At 37.9% G+C, this 20,083-nt stretch overlaps 4 protein-coding genes, 1 non-coding gene and 1 pseudogene across 8 annotated transcripts; 2 read left to right on the top strand and 4 right to left on the bottom strand.

Annotated features, from left to right (window-relative positions):
- Nucleotides 1-3,750: 3,750 nt before the first annotated feature.
- LOC125218676 lies at nucleotides 3,751-4,648 on the bottom strand. 2 transcript variants are annotated; one of them, XM_048120402.1, is made up of 3 exons: nucleotides 4,448-4,648; nucleotides 4,136-4,369; nucleotides 3,751-4,072 (listed from the first exon to the last, which is right to left on the bottom strand). In XM_048120402.1, the coding sequence occupies exons 1-3, from the start codon at nucleotides 4,586-4,588 to the stop codon at nucleotides 4,028-4,030; spliced, it is 420 nt and encodes a 139-aa protein (XP_047976359.1). In that variant the 5' UTR covers nucleotides 4,589-4,648; the 3' UTR covers nucleotides 3,751-4,027. The 2 variants fall into 2 exon arrangements, with proteins under 2 accessions (XP_047976359.1, XP_047976358.1); XM_048120401.1 differs by having other exon boundaries at nucleotides 3,751-4,369.
- Nucleotides 4,649-6,072: 1,424 nt separating this feature from the next.
- LOC125219012 (probable glycosyltransferase At5g03795) lies at nucleotides 6,073-8,130 on the bottom strand. 2 transcript variants are annotated; one of them, XM_048120850.1, is made up of 4 exons: nucleotides 7,758-8,130; nucleotides 6,777-7,332; nucleotides 6,401-6,569; nucleotides 6,073-6,316 (listed from the first exon to the last, which is right to left on the bottom strand). In XM_048120850.1, exons 1-4 carry the CDS (start codon nucleotides 8,056-8,058, stop codon nucleotides 6,086-6,088), a joined length of 1,257 nt encoding a protein of 418 aa, XP_047976807.1. In that variant the 5' UTR covers nucleotides 8,059-8,130; the 3' UTR covers nucleotides 6,073-6,085. The 2 variants fall into 2 exon arrangements, with proteins under 2 accessions (XP_047976807.1, XP_047976806.1); XM_048120849.1 differs by having other exon boundaries at nucleotides 6,073-6,569.
- Nucleotides 8,131-9,246: 1,116 nt separating this feature from the next.
- On the bottom strand, nucleotides 9,247-13,768 carry LOC125224202 (probable glycosyltransferase At5g03795). Of its 2 annotated transcripts, none has more exons than XM_048127560.1 (4): nucleotides 13,467-13,768; nucleotides 11,483-11,615; nucleotides 10,451-11,024; nucleotides 9,247-9,760 (listed from the first exon to the last, which is right to left on the bottom strand). In XM_048127560.1, exons 1-4 carry the CDS (start codon nucleotides 13,659-13,661, stop codon nucleotides 9,274-9,276), a joined length of 1,389 nt encoding a protein of 462 aa, XP_047983517.1. In that variant the 5' UTR covers nucleotides 13,662-13,768; the 3' UTR covers nucleotides 9,247-9,273. The 2 variants fall into 2 exon arrangements, with proteins under 2 accessions (XP_047983517.1, XP_047983516.1); XM_048127559.1 differs by having other exon boundaries at nucleotides 11,483-11,755; nucleotides 13,607-13,759.
- A 3,580-nt stretch (nucleotides 13,769-17,348) lies between these two features.
- LOC125217685 (universal stress protein YxiE-like) lies at nucleotides 17,349-18,629 on the bottom strand. The gene is made up of 4 exons (XM_048119205.1): nucleotides 18,399-18,629; nucleotides 18,046-18,149; nucleotides 17,855-17,973; nucleotides 17,349-17,771 (listed from the first exon to the last, which is right to left on the bottom strand). Exons 1-4 carry the CDS (start codon nucleotides 18,604-18,606, stop codon nucleotides 17,678-17,680), a joined length of 525 nt encoding a protein of 174 aa, XP_047975162.1. The 5' UTR covers nucleotides 18,607-18,629; the 3' UTR covers nucleotides 17,349-17,677.
- Nucleotides 18,630-18,774: 145 nt separating this feature from the next.
- On the top strand, nucleotides 18,775-19,591 carry LOC125217687 (annotated as a pseudogene).
- A 412-nt stretch (nucleotides 19,592-20,003) lies between these two features.
- TRNAR-CCU lies at nucleotides 20,004-20,076 on the top strand. Its single transcript has one exon. It is a non-coding gene; the product is annotated as a tRNA-Arg (tRNA).
- Nucleotides 20,077-20,083: the final 7 nt, after the last annotated feature.

Below are 20,083 nucleotides of genomic sequence, written 5' to 3'. Positions count from 1 at the left end.
TTCCGAGGGGATTGGGGATATCTGGCTCTATGATGAAGGGTTTAGGATTGTTGGGTTTAGCCACTCCCAATGTTGGGTTAGGAGGCTGCTCTATGATGAATTCTTTGTGAGGAGTATTGGTACTTGGTTTGTCCCTGTCTTGTTGTTAAATTTAGTTTAGCCACCTCCAATGTTGGGTTTGGAGGCTGAGTATAGACTGCCCCATGATGATATTTTTCTGAGGGTAATTGGGAGTCCTTGATTGGTTACTGCATTCTGCTATGTTTGTAGATTTATGGTTCTGATTGGTTCTAATGGTGTTGCTATTGTGTTGGTGGTGCTTCGTTTGTCTCTGCCTTGTTGTTAAATTGAGTTCAGCCACCCCTTTAGAGGTTTAGAGGCTGAGTCTAGACTGCCCTATAATGATATTTTCTGTGGGTAATTGAGGTTCCTTGACTGGTTACTGCATTCTGCTATGCCTGTGGATTGATGGTTCTGATTGGTTCTATGGTGTTGCTATTGTGTTGGTGGTGCTTGGTTTGTCTCTGCCTTGTTGTTAAATTGAGTTCAGCCACCCCTTTAGATGTTTGGAGGCTAAGTATAGACTACCCTATAATGATATTTTTCTGAGTGTAATTGGGGTTCCTTGATTGGTTACTGCTTCATGCTATGTCTGTGGATTGATTGTTCTAATTGGTTCTAATGGTGTTGCTGGTGATTGGTTTGTCTTTGCCTTGTTGTTAAATTGAGTTCAGCCACCCCTTTAGAGGTTTGGAGGCTGATATGTGATACGCTCGGATTTTGCACGGTTTTAAGGTCATTATTTGGTTAGTTTTTAATGTCGAAGTTGCATTGCATGTCCATTATTTGCATATGTTATACATTTTGGTATTTTGACATGTTTTGGAGAAATGTACATATTTGAGCCTAAAAGGGGAGTCAAAACGCGAAGTAGGAAATCTGGAGTTTCAGGTAGCCTCCGGCGACCGTCGGCGCTCAGCGGCCGACACTTCTGTAGCGTCCGTTTCGGGAAATCTGTGTATGGAATGAAGACATACTCGGTGACCGCTGGGAAGTGCGCAACCGCCACTAAAGAGTCAGAAGCTTCGGATCAATGCGTGGCGACCGCAGGCCAAGGTGTGGCGGTCCGCCACTAAAGAGTGGCGAGCAGATTTACCCTACTTTTCTCTCCAAGATTTACTATATTCTGCAACCCTTTTCCTTATTTGGGAGGGGCGAATTTCTCCTTATAAATACACCCTCAAGCTTCATTAGTGTGACATCCCTAACCCGAAACATACATCATTTTTATATTTATACATTTTAGATAAGTGCATTTTTATATTATTATTTGCACAATAAACATTATATATATATATATATATATATATATATTGCCTTAATTATTAATTAATTAATTTAAGTGTGTGCTAATGTGAACGTGTGCTTTGGAATTATGGAAGTATATATATTGTGCATGACTAGTATCTTAATTATCAAGCAAGCTCCATTTTTATATATTTTTATTTAGATTATTAAATAATTATTTGGTTCATAGTATATGTGGGTGATACGTATTCTATGTACATGCCATTTGGATTACTAATACTTTAATAATAAGCATAAGTCGGCAAGTGACCGACGTGAACTTTAATATATTATTGTATATATTTATGCAAAAAAAGAGAGATATTAGAGAAGAGTAAACCGAAAGAACGAAAATGCAAGAAATTTATTGAAGTTCACTTTGGGGCTTTAGTCGATCAAGGGTTATAAATCAAGAGTTAGAATCAGGAATTCAATAAGTTACTTATCGTAATCAGGTGTGTATAAATCACACTTTTAATTTTACATATTTTTATGTGATTGATTGCAATGTGTTAAATGGAAGTGAATATTTGAATTATATGATGTGAGCTTGAAATGGTTATGTGTTATTTGATATTGATGGTCAAATGTGATGTGGATATGTGGTTTGTGCAAAATATATGTTTACCTATAGTATTGGAATTAATTGATGAAATATATGGTTATGTAATTGGTGCAATGGATATGTTTGATGTATCATATTGGGATCATTTGAATCATGGGATTAAAGAGGATATGTGACACTCTTGCTATGGATCTGATATACAATGGCAAAAGACCTATGGGTCATATACAATGATAATAGACCTACGGGTCAATACAAAGAGCAAAGAGGGACCTTCGTGGAAAGGTCAAATCAAAGAGGGGCCTTCGTGGAAAGGTCAAAATATGCAAAGAGGGGCCTTCGTGGAAAGGTCAAATCAAAGAGGGACCTTCGTGGAAAGGTCAAATAAATATAAGGGACCTACGGGTCGTATACAATGGAAATCCCGGGCAGATACCAGGCTTGATGTGTCACATAATAATAAATCGAACAGAGTGGCATATGCATATGTATATAGAATTGTTTCTAATATTTGTTGGTTATTGTTATATGTATTGATTAAAGAATATGTTTGATCTTGAGATGTGGAATTAAAGGTAAGGTTTATATACACTGAGTTGTGGCTCATATAAACCACTAATATTTTTCAGGAATAAGATATCAGTGAACCTTTTTGTCAACGTGAGTCATAGGAACTCCATATGTTATCAGGGTCGGCGGCTGATGCGTTTTAGCAACCTTCTCCTCCTCATCACATTCTTGCATGTGGATAAATGTATAGTATATAGAGTGGTGAGAGAGTCTCACTACTGTTAGAATGTTGTGAAATATGTACTTGATAAAATAGTGGTTTTTGAAATTTTATAATATGTGTGCTTTTGAAAATTTGAATTTATTTATAGTAAGTGCATAAGTCATAAGGGTTGATGTGTGACAATTAGAGACCTTCTTTTTGCAACATATTTCTAGAGATTAAAGGTTAGAGTGCTTCATTGTGCAGGGAATTGAAAAAGGATTCAAGAACATCAAAGCTACAAGGATTCTACCTTTGGGTTTTATTTGTTTTAGTTTTACGTTCCAATTGTTTTCCCTTTAATCTATGTCTTTAGATTATTACATCATGTGTAACTAAATTCATATGATTCTAGAGATGTGTTAGTAACGACTTTGGTTATTCAATTTCTTTTCTATTTTAATATCTGTTTTGTTTTTAATTTGTTTCTTTTCTAAGTGAATAATGATGCTTCATGATTGAGTGACACAATCTTGGATGATTTAATATAACTTGCTACATAATCGTAAGAGGAGATTGGCGAGTTAGATCCACTAAGTACACTACAATTAGCTTCCTTTAAAACGACATTGTTAATTGAGAGTGGGGACTTTTCAACGGTCTTAGGAGCTTTTAGGAGTTACATATTTAGGATTGACAACCCTAATGTTAGTAATCAACGTTTGTATCGCATGAACACAAACTAGGTGACTCGTCCTATCAAAGTAAGAACTATGCTAGGGTATTGTAGTTGGAACTTGTATAACCATAACTGTGAACGCACATCCCTGTATACTTTTATCTCCGTGATTTATTTGCATCTAGTTGTTTATTGCTTTCAAATTATTCTGTTTTCAAAATTCTCAAAATCTTTCGGTTTCCAAATAGTAATTGAGTTTTAGTAGAAGGTAGCCAATTTGTGATTGTTTTCCCCGTGATCGATATTCGGTACTGACCTTAAGCTATACTATTCCTACTCTGTATACTTGCAGGTATTTATAGTGCTAATAAAAAGTGTATTAATATGTCTTGCAATATGATGATATTTTTTTGAGGGCTTTGAAATAAACTTCAGTAAATATGTGTATTCCATGTTCTTTTTACTATTTCTACATACAAAACACAAAATATCAGACTTTACTGACCAAAAACATGAAGGCCTTACTACCAAAACACTTCCACTATCTATCTTGAATCCAAAAGCAGTAGCCAAAGCCCTAATGTCATATCTACAACCTGCATTGTTCTCTGATTGCTGTAAGTACTCCAACACATCTCTCACAAGCTCCTCATCCACATCCAGTGCATTGGGCAGTCCCACAGTTCTTTCCAACCTGTCCTTGTTAATGTGAGGGACCTTGTAATTAATTATTCACACCCCTAAATACCATGATCTCTGTGAGGCAAGCCTGCAATGAGAGGAATACCCTGTTTAGGGTTTGTGGTGACAGCGCTGCATAAGAGCTACACACTTTCTCTAACAATGTGTCAACACTATTGCATGGTTTCTCGTGCTGCAGTGTTTGAATGGCCCTGAAAAACCCTAAGTCTAAAATGTTGGTGTCAGGTGAATTGGGTGGTTGACAAATGGCAACAGCCTCAAATTCAGCATCCACATCATATATGTGGGGTGTGGCATTGTCTTGCTGGGTGTAGATCTCTTTGCATGCCCACTCAGACCACTTGGCCTTAATTGCTGGCACAATCTGTAAAGCACACAAAAAAAACCTACATGATGATGTTTATAAACAGTATGATCTGATAGGTTGGGAAAAATAGCATACCATGTGGATAATGCAGTCCCTCATCACACTCTTATTGACTGACTGGATTGGTTTAGTCTCAAGTTTGCCTTTTAGGCCTATTCTTGGATTTTCTTTTTGCTGCAAACACTTCAGTAAAAGGAAAAATACCCAACTTTCCATCAAATATTGGTTTGGCCATCCAAGCCAAACACAGGCCTACTTACAACACACATGAACATGACTTTGGTGATGAACCTCTCTGACTTGCATGCCCTATATGGCTCATCCTCATCCGGCAAGAGGTAATACCTGTCTGATGACTTGGTCATATAGAACCATTTTTCATCAATATGCACACCATTGTGCATGCTTTCAAACTGAACTCTACCTGCATTTATAGTTGGCTGAAGTTTACTAAGGCGCACCATTTCAACCTAGCTAACTTATTCGCATCAGTTAGGGCAGGTTTGATAGCATTTGTATGTGGCCTTAATTTTTTCTCCTTAATCCACTGACCAAGTGTGCTTTTGCCAACAGACAATTTGTATGCAATTTTTCTAATTGAAGACCTTTCAAGTGTGGATAAAATTCTGACCTTTTCTTCATCTAGAGTTAACTTTTCTGAATGATGATAACCTTTAACCTTGCCTTCCATGATTGCAAGTTCCTCCATTTACATCTATTGTTTTGCTTTCTTCCACAACCTATAAATTGTCTTCCTGCTTATGTCGTACTCCTCGCTGCCTCCATTACTGCCCCTCTTGTGAGCACTCCATCGATGTTTTGTTTCAGGAGGAACTGCACCACCAAGTTCTTCTTGCTGCTGCTTAAGAACAGTGTTGTTCTTGGCCCCTCCTCCATCCCAATGATGAACTTTTTCTGAGGGTGTATGAAAAATTTCTTCCTACTGTTGTTGGATTTTTTGTTTTTTTTTTTGAGGTTGGTGGAGGTGTGTTAAATGCAGCTTGTTAATGTATTTATAGGAGGCTACAAAATATGAATTTTAAGTGCAAATTTGTGTTCAAATTTCCCTCTAAAATGTTTAAGAGGGAAACTTTAAATCTTTTGGTCACCTCTTGTAGCAATATCTGCTCCGCCGGAACCAACTGCGTTAAGCCCCTGCGGCCAAAAATAAATTTATGTCACCTCTTGTACTATGGGAACAGATTTCGGTAAATTCAGGAATGGAAGGCAGATTTGGGATTCACTTTTTGGTTCTATTTTATTTATGCTTATTTAAAGTTTTCTCTATTTTTTCTCCCTTACTTTAATTTCTATCTACTTTAACTATTTATTATCATTTTTCTAAAACGAAGACTGAAAATAAAATGCCTCTACTGCAGAGGGATGAAGGGAGTACATTTTTCTAAAACGAGTGGTCAAAATGAGACTCCTCTGTTGCAGAGGGATGGAGGGAGTATTATTTTACTATTTGGTGTTCGGTTTTAGTGTTTTTAGAGTAAGAAAATTTTTTATGGACATTACATGTGTTTGCTTTGAATTTCTATATTTTGGTTGGACCTTGAACCCTAAACCCTAAAACTTAGAATCCGCATCGGGCTCAGCTCCACTGGAGGTTGTAGTGGGCCTGAGCTCAAAAACCATAAGTGTTGCTTATCAACCAGCCACAACTTTTTTTTCTAATCTAAAACACCCACCTCAAATAAAATAAATAAACTAAGGTATAACTCTTAAAGAACTTCGCCGAAGCCATAATTCATACATAACCAAGTAAAAAGCATCATAATCTACGGGAGAATGGTTCCACTGAAACTGTTTCCTTACCTTTAATACATTGTTTCTTAAAATCAAATACTCCTCCACACTTATTGCATTCAGGATTTTCTTCAGAAGAGGGATGTCTAGAGTTGCAACAATCACTGAGAAGCTTCTCCAGTTGAGTATATCCTGAAATGGCAGATCATAGTGATTCGCAATTATTACAGGGACGCAACCATAGTATAGTGCATCACCGATACGCGCTGTGTTGACCTCAAATCCTTTTACGTGAAGGCAAAATTTGCTTCGTAGAAGCTCTTCAGAGTAGGACGTGTTGAGGCGCCCAAAGTGGACTGATATTTCCGAATCATTTTGCCACACTTGAAGCAGCCTTTCACGCACTGGTGAATTTATCGCTCCAGCGAAAAAGGCCAGTTTTGACCTGAAATTATCCGAGATAAGGCTGTGAAGATCTCGAGAATATCAAATAGGCTTTCGATGATATGCAATCAAATCATTTCTCATAGAATTACACTATCTGTTGATGAAATTTCATAGCTCCTAATGTCGAAAAGGGCCATAAAACATATACATTCATGAGCTAATTAACTCAAATAGTTCAATGCAAGCAAACGGAAGAACATCACACCTTTCACGTGCAAGATTTGGGGGATCGCCTTGCCTAGGCCAAATCTGAGGCAGAGACGCATCTTTGTGAGCGACATAGGAAAATACATAGTAGCTCGACGAGCACACAATCTGGATAGCATTAAACTTCACTGCTTCGGCTTTCTCCATGGCAGCACGGCCAATCGAGTGGCAAGCAACATAGAAATGATCGGCACCCCCACTACGGTTCCAATAAGAATACTCATGACTAATGTTGAAAACGTAATCTCTGATAAAATCTTGAATCCCATTAATTCCCACACGCGGGTCGTGCCTCAACCTTGCAATGGAAAAGGGTAAAAAGAACAAATCTGCTTCAGAGGGATCCTCTGTAATAAAATGACTACTCATGAGAACCTTCTTGAAGTAGCTTTCACTGGCGTAGTTACCGCCAGGCTCAGAATCCACGGGCAAGAGCACGTTAGCGAACTGATCATCTTGTCTGTGTGGATAGATATAAATCCTTAAGCTTGAGTTCATCTCCTTGTAGTTTGCAAGGAAGACATCTCTGTCATGGAATAGCTCTTTGTCATTACCTATAACCAATCATTCCAATGTAAATGCCATAAGCTTTGGTGAAGTACAAGAATCCACACCATTGAAAGTTTTAGTTTTTTTTCCATGAATTGCATCAGATTTAGAATGTAGCCTCAAAAACAGGATTTTTAACAACATACCCTCAAAAAAAAATCATCTTTTCCATTTTGTGGCCTCATTTCAAACCATCCTAAAAATACATCTAATATCCAATTTTCCCCTCTAATCACACGATCAAATACACGATATGCTGACCATTAAATTCATAAGAAAAATTAAAAGTTGTTGAAAAAAGAATATTTGAAGCAAAGATTATACGAAAAATGGAAACTTTATTCCATTTAAATTATACTCAGAGCAGAGGACTAAAATTGAAGATAGCAAAATCAAGAATTAAGCAAATATGAGGTCGAAATTGACTAACCCTGAAGCCGCAATTGGAGTCTGAAATTACTCCGATCCTCAGCTTGTGGAATAGTAAAATCGGGAAATTTAAGAGGAGGGAATTGGGAAAAATTAAGAGAAGCCCTAATTTGAGGGTGGGGGTGAATGAAGAAGAGATTAGAAGTGGAGGAGATATAGAGCAGAATAAGAAGAGAGGTGGCGAGAGCCAAGGTTGTGGGCATGTAAAAGAAGAAGGATTTGATGGGAAGGGGAAGATGGGCTGAGTCGCGGCGGCGCGTGAGGAGGCTGTGGAGTACATAGAGTGAAGACGCGGCCGCCATTGATAGAAGAGGTGGTGATGCTGATGACTATGCACACAAACTAACTCTGGAATTGGAAGGTGGAGCATTAAATGAGTGAGGAGTAGCGAACATATTAATAAACCACTGCGTTTTTAAATTACATGTCTAAAATAATTAAAATCTTTTTGGAACCAAGCAACAACTGTTAAATTAAGGTATCTGTCTATGCAGTCTGTATTTTTTACTTGAGCACAATAATTTCGACACTTTCCTAGGTCCGATTGTCCATGAAAACTACTCTCTTTGTCCCGTTGAAAACAAAATATTTTTTTTGGATTATCTCTTAAAAATGAAAAGTTTCATTAATTTTGTATACATAATGAGGGAGATGTAATGTGAAACCCCTGAACAAAAGAGACGTATAGTGAAAGAGAAACAAGATTGGAGAATGGAGACTGTTGATTGAGCACATAATGAGTCGGATTTTTGTTTTCTTCACACAATAATGTCAATTTTGGATGCAAGTTATTGATATTAACGTTTTTAAAACAAATAAACATTCCAAAATTAACAACTTTTGACGGAGGTAAGTATACATGAAACGACTCAAATTTCCTTTCTTGGCTCGATCAGGCCAGATTCTCGAGCCATTAATTCGGCAGCTTTTTACCAAATTTATACTGGTCAATGATTTGGGGATCTAAATTGCTAGGAATAATGTGTGAAGTATATCAGGAAATTTTTTTTACAAATAACAGCATTTTAAGAAAAATATTTATTTTATTTCATATAAATTTACTCACTTCATCCATATAAATAATCTCATTTTGTGAAGCACACCTGTTTCAATATGTATTTGTAAAATAAAAGAAAGATAGAGAAAAGTTTAAAGATAAAAAAAATAATGATAAAGTTTTTATAAACCAAAAAAAATAAAAATGAGACTATTTTTCAAAATAACAAAGTATATATAAAAACGCCAAATGTTTCATTTTATCTTTTTAACTAGTGAGATCAATCAAATACCTTTATTGATTGGGTAGCTCTTTTCAACAATAACTCAAATTATGTTAAATTTTCATGTTTTAACGGTTAAGTTTAATTCGCGTCCATAGATGGAAGTAGCATATAATTATACTTTTTTATAATTTAAGATAATTACTGGTTAAACAATGTTCAATAATTCACTACTATAATTAGGAATTGACCAAATACTCATACATTATATACAAACAAATGAAATAAAGAAATAAGTCAAGTGTTGATACTTACATGACTTCTCCGAAGCCACAACTCATACATAACCATATAAAACGCATCATAATCAACTGGCATACTATGCCACTGAAAATGCTTCTGGACTCTCACAACATTCTCTTGCAACCTCAAATACTCACCTGATCTAATCATTTCTAAAAGCACCCTTTTCATGATCGGAATGTCCGAAGCCGACAAAACTACCGAGAAACTCTCCCAATTCAAGATGTCTGCATATGGAAGATCATAGTGGTCTGCTAAAACTACAGGCACACACCCATAATACAAAGCATCCCCTATTCGAGCTGTGTTCACTTCAAATCCTTTAGCATGGATGCAGAACTTGCTCCTCAAGAGCGACTCCGAGTAGGGCGTCTTGAGCCGGGCACGGTGGACCGAGATCTCAGAATCGTTCCCCCACGTCTTCACCAGAGACTCTCGAACTCTCGAGTTCATTGCTCCAGCGTAGAAGGCTAGATTCCGCCTGTGGGTCAGAAGTTCGAGTTGGAATTTTGGTTTATGCCACATTATTCAAGATTTGAATGACAAACCATAAAATTTTAAAAATTCTCAATTGTGTCATTTAACCAAATTGTGCAATTACTTTTAGTTTTTAAGCTCAAAACAATGTCTTAGTCTTCCACATTGTCACATCAATACACATTTACATCACTATTTATTGACAACACTAAAATTCAACAATGTAGAATCGAAGATGCCCTTGAATAAGTTATCATGAGGAAAATTTTGAGAAATTTTTTGAAACTTTGTGATTTATCATTCCAATATCGAAAAGTGCAAAAAATAAATCAAAATTTGACCGGACTTTATGATTTTATAGATAAATAACGCATAAAATTTAAACAAATTAAGATGAGTTCCATATGACTCACCTTAATTTTATAGACCAAACTTTGTGATACTATCTTGTTCTTTTCTGCATATGACTAGGCTTACTAGTAAAATATGAACTTGGAATGTTCACAAAAATGAAGCTAAACATATAGTATTACGAGACCTGGTCAAATTTTTTATATTGAAATATTTAATGTGGGATAAACGTAAACAAAATTCAATATTAGAAGTCCATAAGAAAGCGTAGGTCATAAATGAAAACAAAGAAAACGTAAAAGTCATAAATGACTATTACTAAGCTATAAGAAAATAGTAATACCTGAGTGATGGTGGGCGTGTTGGGCGTGGGCCTTTCCTGGGCCAAATTTGCGGTATGGATGCATCTTTGTGGGAGACGTAGCCCGGCAAGAAGTAGCTCGAGGAGCACACCACTTGAATCGCGTTTAGTTTAACTTGGACTGCTTTTTCCATTGCCGTCCGCCCCACTGAATGGCAGGCGATGTAGAAATGATCTGCGCCGCCTGTCCTGTTCCAGAAGGGGTAGGTTTGACTAATGTCTCGAACGTAGTTCTTGACATAGGTTTTAATCCCACCAACGCCTACTCTCTTGTCGTGCCGGAGGCTGGCGATGGAGAAGGGGAGGTAGAAGAGGTCCGCGTCGGAAGGGTCATTTGTGAGGAAATGGCTCTCGAAGAGGGCTTTCTTGAAATAGCTCTCGCTCGCGTAGTTGCCACCTGGCTCAGAATCCTCCGGGAGCAACACGTTTGCGAACGCCTCGTTCTTGCTATGTGGATATGTGTATATCTTCATTCTCTTCTTCATTCTCGCGTACTCTTCTGTGAATAAGGCCCTATCGTGGAATGCATCGTAAACTTTATCGTCATTGCGCGATCCTATATGCACCGGAAACAATTACTAATGCTGTTGTACATTGTAAAATACTAGTGTTATTATGTCTCATTGAATATGAATAAAATGAAATGTTACATTTTTTGGGACCATAATGTGGTATATAGGTAAGTGCACAATACTCCAAATCTCCAATAATAATTTATTTAAAATAATTGTAACGTCTATGTATATATATATAATGCATGTCTTGACCACAAGCGCAGCAGCCTGATTTTGACGTACACGTGAATGCTATGAAGCAAAAGGCAAAGAAGAAAATTCAAAGAGGAATAAAAAACGACAGAAATTTAAGTTCCAACTTGTACCAATTACTATGACGCATCAAAGAAGAATGAAAAACGTTCAACAATTTCTCAGATTATCATCATCAATGACAACTAAGCAATTAGAAACAAGGTCAAAATGAATTAATACTGAATTAACTACTAGCAATTCTTACCAACTGATTCATGATCCCTTTTTTCCTTTGGCAATGGTGTTTTCGACGCCGCGATGACTTCCTTCTCCGGAAGAACAGCGTTCACTTGCTGATTAACTAATTCTTGAGAGATGAAAGGGTGGTTATGCACAGCCTGGTGCGGCTGTTGAAGAGGTAGGATAGCTTTAGGCGGGTGAATTAGGCCTTCTTGGTGATGAATATTGTCAAGTTTTATGCTTGAAAATGAGTATAAAAAGAAGAAAACCGAGGTGGTTATGAGGAGAAGGAATAGACCTTGGAGTGAAGACGGCGGTTGCTTCGCCGAGTGGCGTTCTAACGCCGGATTATCGCCGAGCGATCGCCGGCCACTGTGGCGACGCTCGGCGATAATCGGCGATAATTAAAATTTTTTTTTTTTTTTTTTGAACCCAACGGCTATTTTACATTCCACCCCTATAAATATTTCCTCCACTTCCTCCATTCATCACCCACAATCTTCATTCTCTCCATTTTCAATCTCTTCTCCCAATCTTCAATTTTCATCAAAATTATGAGCTTTTGGAAGAAAAGTTCCCGATCGGGTAAGGATAAGGGTAAGGGGAAAGAGTCGAGTTCACAAATTCCCAACACGGATGAAGCAAACGAGCAGTGGATGCAGTCGTTGTTGGCGATGGGTTCTCCTCCCGGCCAACTTCCATACGGGGGTCCGTCTCCTTTGCAGACTCCTCCGGCGCGGAGACTTTCTCCGTACTTCAACTCTGCCGGCAGAATGCCCTTTCCAGCCGACGATGTGTATCGGCCCCAGCTTCGACACCCCCGGATCAACCCCAGCGACCAAGAATCTCAGGCCGCGACACCGAGCGCGGAGGACTTCGAGGTGGAAGAAACGCCCACCGAGCCGCCTTCTAGGAGCGGGAGGGGGAAGGCGCCGGCGTCGTCGGCTGCGACCGATACGGGTTCCGATGAGAGGCCGAAGCGGGTAAGGACTACTTACACTCGCAAGAGTCCGAGCCGATAGCCGACTGGCTGGGCGGACACGTCACAGGACGCGGAGCGCAGCAACTACTCGGGATCGAGATCATATTCTCGGGAGCGGATTGCCGCGAAGGCACAGGAGCCACAAGACTGCCTCAATGAAGGACCATGGCAGCGAGGCGATCCGTCGGCATTGGGAGCGCCTCATGAGGGACTGCGGGCACTTCAACGGTATTTATTCTAACTTGATGACTCACATGACGAGTGGCCAGAACGAGCACATGGTCCGAGATGAGGCCATCCGGATGTATAGTAGCCAGTACTTGTCGACGAAGGGCTTCAAGTATTGGAACATCTACGATAAGCTGAAGGATCTCCCCAAATTCCGGACGGGAATGCACGACGCGCTGCACGGGAAATCGGTGCGCTCGCGACTTAGCGTTTCGGAGAGCGAGGGGAGCGCGGCCCACATCGACTTGAGTGGGGATGGTCCGCACGAGCGCCCGGAGGGAGTGAAGAAGGCGAAGGGGAGGCGGAAGGGGAAGGGCGCAACGTCGGAAGTCGCGTCGGAATCCGTCATCGACTTAGAAAAAGCCACTTATTCGAGCAATGTCGCCAATCTGACCCAGATGTACACGCTGTACTTCACCGGCGGCGGGACCCCTGAAGAAAAGGCGGCCCTCTGGAAATGCATCCAACACCTGCAGAGTACGCTGGGGCTCGATCCCGACGCCCCTCCGGCCCCTCCGTCTTAGATTTTTTTTTTTTTAAATCTTTGTTTATTTGCGTTTTTTATTTGTAGTTTTTTTTTTCTCGTTGTATTATATTTTCCAATGATTAATACAACGATGAATTGTTCATTATTAGTCTATTTATTAAATACATTTGTAGGGAAAATTAAATAATATAAAAAATAATGATGTAAAAATGAAATGTTGAGTTAGGGAGAAATAAGGGAGAAATAAGGGAGAAACCAATGTAGCACTTGGCTAAAAACTGGGGATAAATTTTGGTGGTGGTTATGCACAGCCTGGTGCGGCTGTTGAAGAGGTAGGATAGCTTTAGGCGGGTGAATTAGGCCTTCTTGGTGATGAATATTGTCAAGTTTTATGCTTGAAAATGAGTATAAAAAGAAGAAAACCGAGGTGGTTATGAGGAGAAGGAATAGACCTTGGAGTGAAGACGGCGGCGGTGACCTTAGGAAGCTAGCGGCGGAGGCCGCCATGGCTTGTAGTAGAGAGAGCTTTTTAGAAGGAATATTTGATGATGAGAGAAGAGAGTGAGTTTATGGAATATTAATGCAGGTTTGGTAATTAAAAAAATAATGCCTATTTGATATTCACCTTTTATGCTTGTTTGATTAAGTTGGTGTTTGGCTGCTTTAAATTTGTTTCAAAGTATTTGTTGGGATTTAGAAAAGTAAACAAGATTCTTTTCTTATATGGTAGTTGTATGATCGAGTAATCAATTTCTTTAAATATTATAAATATACGTTAAGTACGGGTAATTAAAGTTTTTGTTTAAACTCAATCAAGACTCAGGAAAAATATAAGATTATTCTACTAAGTAATCAATTAAACATGACAATCCTTGAACATATATTATAGTCAATATTATAATTAATGCGTGGATTTTAGGGAAAACGTACACGTAAGCCTGAAAGTAACATACTTCAATCGAAACGGAGGTGTGGAAGTGGTATAGGCAAGTTTGTAAATTATTATATTTAGGCATGAAATTTGATGTATAAGCTGAACTTAGAGTATAATATTAGAGGACCTAGATTTATGCTATAAAATATTTTTTGTATGATATAGGTTCGATGCGTTCAAACAAATTAAAAGAAACAGTATCGATGATGATTAGGGTGGTGTGACTTGGTTAATTGATATCTTCAATGTGACATCTCTCCTAACATGATGGTTAGAAGGCTCTAAAAAACAATATACGAAAATCCCAATTTCAGAAAAAGAATAATATTATCAGTACTAGATTTGGTTTAAATATATGTAAAACGATGAATAGTAAAGGTCAACTTTTTGACATCATCTATTGAAAAGTCATGAAAGAAGGGTTCTCTATTTAATCTGATTTACCATTTTACCCTCAAACCGATTGTAGGATCGGATGTACATTCTTTTTTATTGGACCGCTACGTACGATCAAATAAATTGGTATGCGCAAGCACTCATAATTATCACAGAATATATGCAACATGTTGCTAATATCGCATAATCAGACAATATGTATGACGTGGTCACGTGACAATAGGTTAGAGAGGTTACCGGTGCAGATAATAAGTTAGGAGGGGCAATTTGGTCAATTACATTTGTTGAGACTTCTTAGACTATTAGAGCATCTCCAGCCGCGGACGTCCCGGCGGGCGTTGAACCGGCGTGCCCGACGTCCGCCATAAGGCGCGGAGGGGATGGACGCGGACGTCCGTAGCGGACACGGGAGATCCGCGGCATTCTCGGCACGTCCGCCATTGTGGCATGCTGACAGACGTCCGACGGACGTCCGTTGCGATTTTTTTTTTTTTTTTTATACAAACTCTATATATACGGCTCGTTGCAAACTCTAAATATACAGCAAGACGCCCGTCGGCTAGCGGCAAACTATATAGATTCAACGCATATGTATGCTTTTTTAAAAAAAATAAAATCGTCGCATTTTTCCCATATTCGTGTCTAAATTTTAATTCTGTAAATTGTTTAATTTGGTGAATTTGTGAATTTTTGTTATTGCGGGAAGTCCGCGCGGGAAGTCCTTGGGATGTCCGCCACTGTGCAGTGGGAAGTCCTTATGACGTGGCAGTACTGTGGGAGGTTCTTATGACATGGCAGGAGATGTTTTTGGAAAGTCCGACAGGAAGGACGAGGGACATCCGCCCCTTTGGAGATGCTCTTAGTCTTATGAAGGGATGATATTCTTTGTTCTTGAATTATTGGTGGACTTATAAAATTGTTTGTACAGAAAATAATTCTTCGTATTATATGCTTTGAAGTTGAGGTAAATAATTTTTAAAAATCCATTGAAATCCGTATGTGTGTGATTTAGACCTTTTGATTTTTCTTTTATTTTACAATTATGTGAAAAAACTACTCCATCCGTCCCACTCCAAGTGGAGTATTTCTATTTCGCCACGAGATTTTATGTAGTGTTGTTTTGTGAGTTAAGTGGGAAAAATAAAGTAAGAGAAAGCGAAAAAAGTAGTAATGTTTTTACTTTTAGAACTATATCATTTAAAGTGGGATATCAAGGAAAATATTGAATACTACTTTAATCGAAAGCTTGTAAACTTATTGTACTACAGAGAGAGAAATAGCAAGGAATCAGATTATGATCAAATTAAATGAGAATATAATGGTTAATTTGTCAAGCAGAAAACAATGGGATTCTGTTTTGAAGAGCTTACGTACCTGGACCCTGGTGTGTATTTTTATATGAACGTTAACTGAAATTTCTTCCCTCCTCTTAGCTTCTATTTAATCGTAGCCGCCAAATAATTATGAGCACAACTAGAAGAAGCAATAGCATCAAAATAAAAGTCATTTTCATTTTAATATCAAATTGAACGATGTAATTTTTTTACACTGTAGATTGGTGAAAATGTTTTATTGATTTTGGATCCTCGAATGGGCTATATTTAGTTTCCTTTGTAAACATTCAATATGAATATAAATCACGTTTTCTTCTAGTTTTGTTGGTAATATTTTAATTTACCATACAGTTTAGATTTTAGATTTTTTTTTTGTTAAATATGGGAGTAATTTTGAGAATTCGAGTAAAAAAAAGGAATATAAACAACATATACAACAAGTGTAATATTATGAAATAGAAATAGATATAGAAATAGAATACAAGAAATTGAAATAGAAAAAGAATATAAGTTAAGTTAAAAAAAAGGATAAGATATTTTAAAGTGAAAAATGAAAAGGAAACAAGTTTAACTAAGAGACTTAAGAAAAGAAAATAAAGGTTTAATGAAGAAAGAAAAATAATCTCTCTTCCTGCAAATTAATTTGATTTCCAGTTTAACTCGGTGTAAATTTTGAGATGTTATATTTCATTTTGACTCAGTCCAAACTTTGACCAATGAGAAGGCATATGAGCGGAAATATTTAATAAATATAGATCTCATTTTATAGTACTATATAATAATATATAAATTTTATAATGAATACGAAATATGAGAAAAATACGTTAGTGTTAGTCAAATAGAAAGTAGACACTTTATTTTGAGGAGGTTAAATATATTGGAACGTCAAAGTGGTAAACCGTAAAGGTTCGGTTCTGGTGCATGAATTCGCCCCTCTATTTAAATTAATTAATAGTCGCACAGACAAATAGATATGATGATATAATAAACACTTCAAATTAATAAAATTAAATTTAAACTAAAAAGAGAAGCATAACTCGATCAAAAAATGTTACGTATGAGTTACGAGTTATGACACTAAAAAAAACGTGTAAGAATTTTTTTAGTCAATTAAATATGTTTGTTTGTGTTTCTCAATACACATCTACAAATGTCTTAATCTTAAAAACCGAGTAAAAATAATTTTATAGTCAATTAATAATGTTAATAATCTTTCAGTTTCTTAAAAATAAGAACTTTGGAAACAGCATAAATTTTAATATAAATTTAGTAAAATTAAAGAGAAGATAAAACATAAATAAAATAATAGAGAAGAGTAGAAAAAATAGAATTTGTATTAATGGATTGTGGGGTTCATTTTTTAAAATATTTTAAAGATTATAATTTAGCTAACAATTGTTAGGTCAATTTTTTATTACAAACAAAAGCATCCAAAATATGTAAAAGATTAAGGTTTAATTAACAGTATATTGTGCTGTCAATTTTTTTATATTGCGCATTAGTAATTATTTTTAAAAAATTCGAACTACGTAGTTGAATCACTAATTTTGTATTGTGAAATATAACTCAGAATACAAAATCCTGAATATCTCGAGAAGAAAAGAGATTAAAGGATGGTTTGTCACATACTTGTACTCCCTATTTATGATTTGCATTGAAGTAACAGTTATAGAGGTAGGACCATCTCCATACTAGACAGCTTCGTACTTGCCAGTAGCCCCTATAAGCGGGCTAGCTACACAGGTTTAATGGATGCAACTCAACTTATAATCTCACTAATAGCAATTTCACAGAGAGTTGATTATGATTATTTATTGAAGGATTGTAAACACAAACAGGAAATGGTGTTGGATACAGTTTCAGTCATGAGGTTGTTTGGGAGGAGGCTTCACCACCAGCACCGGACAATGGACGTGATGCACACAGTAGTTGCTCACGCTTCCTAGCAATGCCCTGCCACACGCTTAGTCCAATTTAGGTTTTCTCTTTTTTTTAAAAAAAAAAGAAAGCAAAAGACGCATTAATTAAAATATGACCTTTTAATGGTGCCAAGCCCACGACTACCGATCACTAAGAGATCAACGTGCAGTTCTTCTGCTGCTTCACATATCTTATCTTTAGCGTCTCCTTGTAGTATCAATGTTTCTGCCTTTATCTGCAACACCAACACCTTATTTATCATCATTCTTCAATCCATTCACACTTAATATTACAAAACAAAATTAACCTTCTTCTCTTTGCAGATGCGCAAGCCTCGCGCGAGTATGGCCGCAGCGTTCTGCTCCTGCGCTTTCTTCACCGAATCAATCACTGCCGGAGTTGCGTACACAACTATACATGCATAAATGTACATTATTGAGTTGTTCGGTTTGCAGTATTAGATCTCAAGATTAAATATGAATTGTGTTTGGTTCGTGAATAAATCTCACAACTTAATTCTAGGTAGACAATGATACGATAATTAGTTATAACTATGCCCTCCGACTAAAATAATCTTAGATAAACTATTCATGATAATTAGTCATGACCCCATATGATTACTAAATTATAGTAGTACAAGTACAAGGTTATATGCCAGACCTGGGCCAGCCGGATAGATGAAGGGCTGGAAAATTGGCTGCACATTCACTAACGTCAGGGCGCCTTGCTCCTGCTCCGGCGGTTCGAAACCAAAGAGGTGGTCGACCGCCCACCTCAGCGCGTACAAACTCCCCTCACTCTCATCTACCGGAACCAACACCTTCATCCTCGTCTGCTCCTCCACCGCCGCACCACTCGTCTCCGCCATCCAATTCAAATATCACAGATTATACTATTGAATAGTTTAACAGATTTTAATCTCTCCTCGCCGCCACACCTGTCAACCATGCAGAACAAATATAGCCAGCGCCGGCCACGTTATTTTGCAATTTGTCGGTTTCTGAAGCACTATTACTGTATTTATGTAGAGAAATTCACACATAATTAATTAATGGATCCAGTGATGAATGTTTTGGTGGCGGTGGACGACAGCGATGAGAGCTTCGCGGCGCTCCGTTGGGTGCTTGACAAAATCCTGAAGCGGAGGGAAGATTCGACCACAGTGGTCACGATTGCACACGTCGCGGAGGCGCTGCCCCGCTACGCCTTCCCCGGCGGTCATGGTCAGTATATGTATATACTTCTATATTGAGGATTGTATTCAGTCTCCAACTAATTTTAAAAATTGAACTTGAGACCAAGTCAGCCATCCAATTTTCTAATCTAGTGGATTCAAGTGCTATGTAAATAATTATTGACGGTGCAGTGGTGGAATCTGCAAGCAAAGCACAGGAGCAGAATAGTGCGAGGATATTGTCACGTGCGTACGAGATGTGCAGAGAAAGTTCGGTATGTAGGCTTTGATTTGATTTTAATGTAATGAAACTCAAAATGGGAGTATGTGCCTTGATTTAGTTGAAAGCTAAAACAATAATTCTGGAGGGGGATCCAAAAGAGACGATATGCAAGGCAGTGGAAGAGATGAACATACATCTTCTTGTTGTTGGTAGCCGTGGACTAGGCCAAATCAAGAGGTACGTATTTATTTATTTATTAGTGTTGTTGTTTTGATCAGGTTGAACTCATGGATTGATGCAGGGCTTTTCTGGGAAGTGTGAGCGACTACTGCGCCCAACACGCCAAATGTCCGGTTCTCGTAGTCAAGCAACCGCATAACTGAATCTAGAATTTCTACCTCTTTTGTTCTTAGCTAGCTTTACTATAAATAAATAAAACTGGCTATCTCAAAATCAGATTCATAAATCTCAACTTGATCACATTTCTTCAAACGCAATGATGTAAGGAATGAAGCCCCAAATAAAACACTACTGACCACTTGCTAAAACCTCAGGCTATTCCATAAACAAATCTTACGATTGGAATCACGTATTGTACAATCAAATTCAGAGTATCCACTTCCATTCACCCACCGATACACCAAAGGAAAATCATTTCCACTAGCAAATAGTAGTAGAATAATGCAAAACAAGACGAGTGAAACGTGGGGCTCTTATGTTGTGGTCAAGTCATTGCCGGCGCCGGCGGTGCCATAAGGAGCAGGGGAGTGGTTAATTACAATGTTCCTCCCTAATCTCCTTCTGAACTTTTACCTCTATCTGTTAAAACGTGGTCTCATAAAACTAGTGTTAGCACTACTAATCGAAAGCGCCTGTAGCTCAGTGGATAGAGCGTCTGTTTCCTAAGCAGAAAGTCGTAGGTTCGACCCCTACCTGGCGCGATCATTT

The sequence above is a fragment of the Salvia hispanica genome, chromosome 4 (genome assembly GCF_023119035.1).
Source record: "Salvia hispanica cultivar TCC Black 2014 chromosome 4, UniMelb_Shisp_WGS_1.0, whole genome shotgun sequence".
Taxonomy (NCBI): Eukaryota; Viridiplantae; Streptophyta; class Magnoliopsida; order Lamiales; family Lamiaceae; genus Salvia; species Salvia hispanica.
This window is presented reverse-complemented; position numbering and strand designations above follow the sequence as displayed.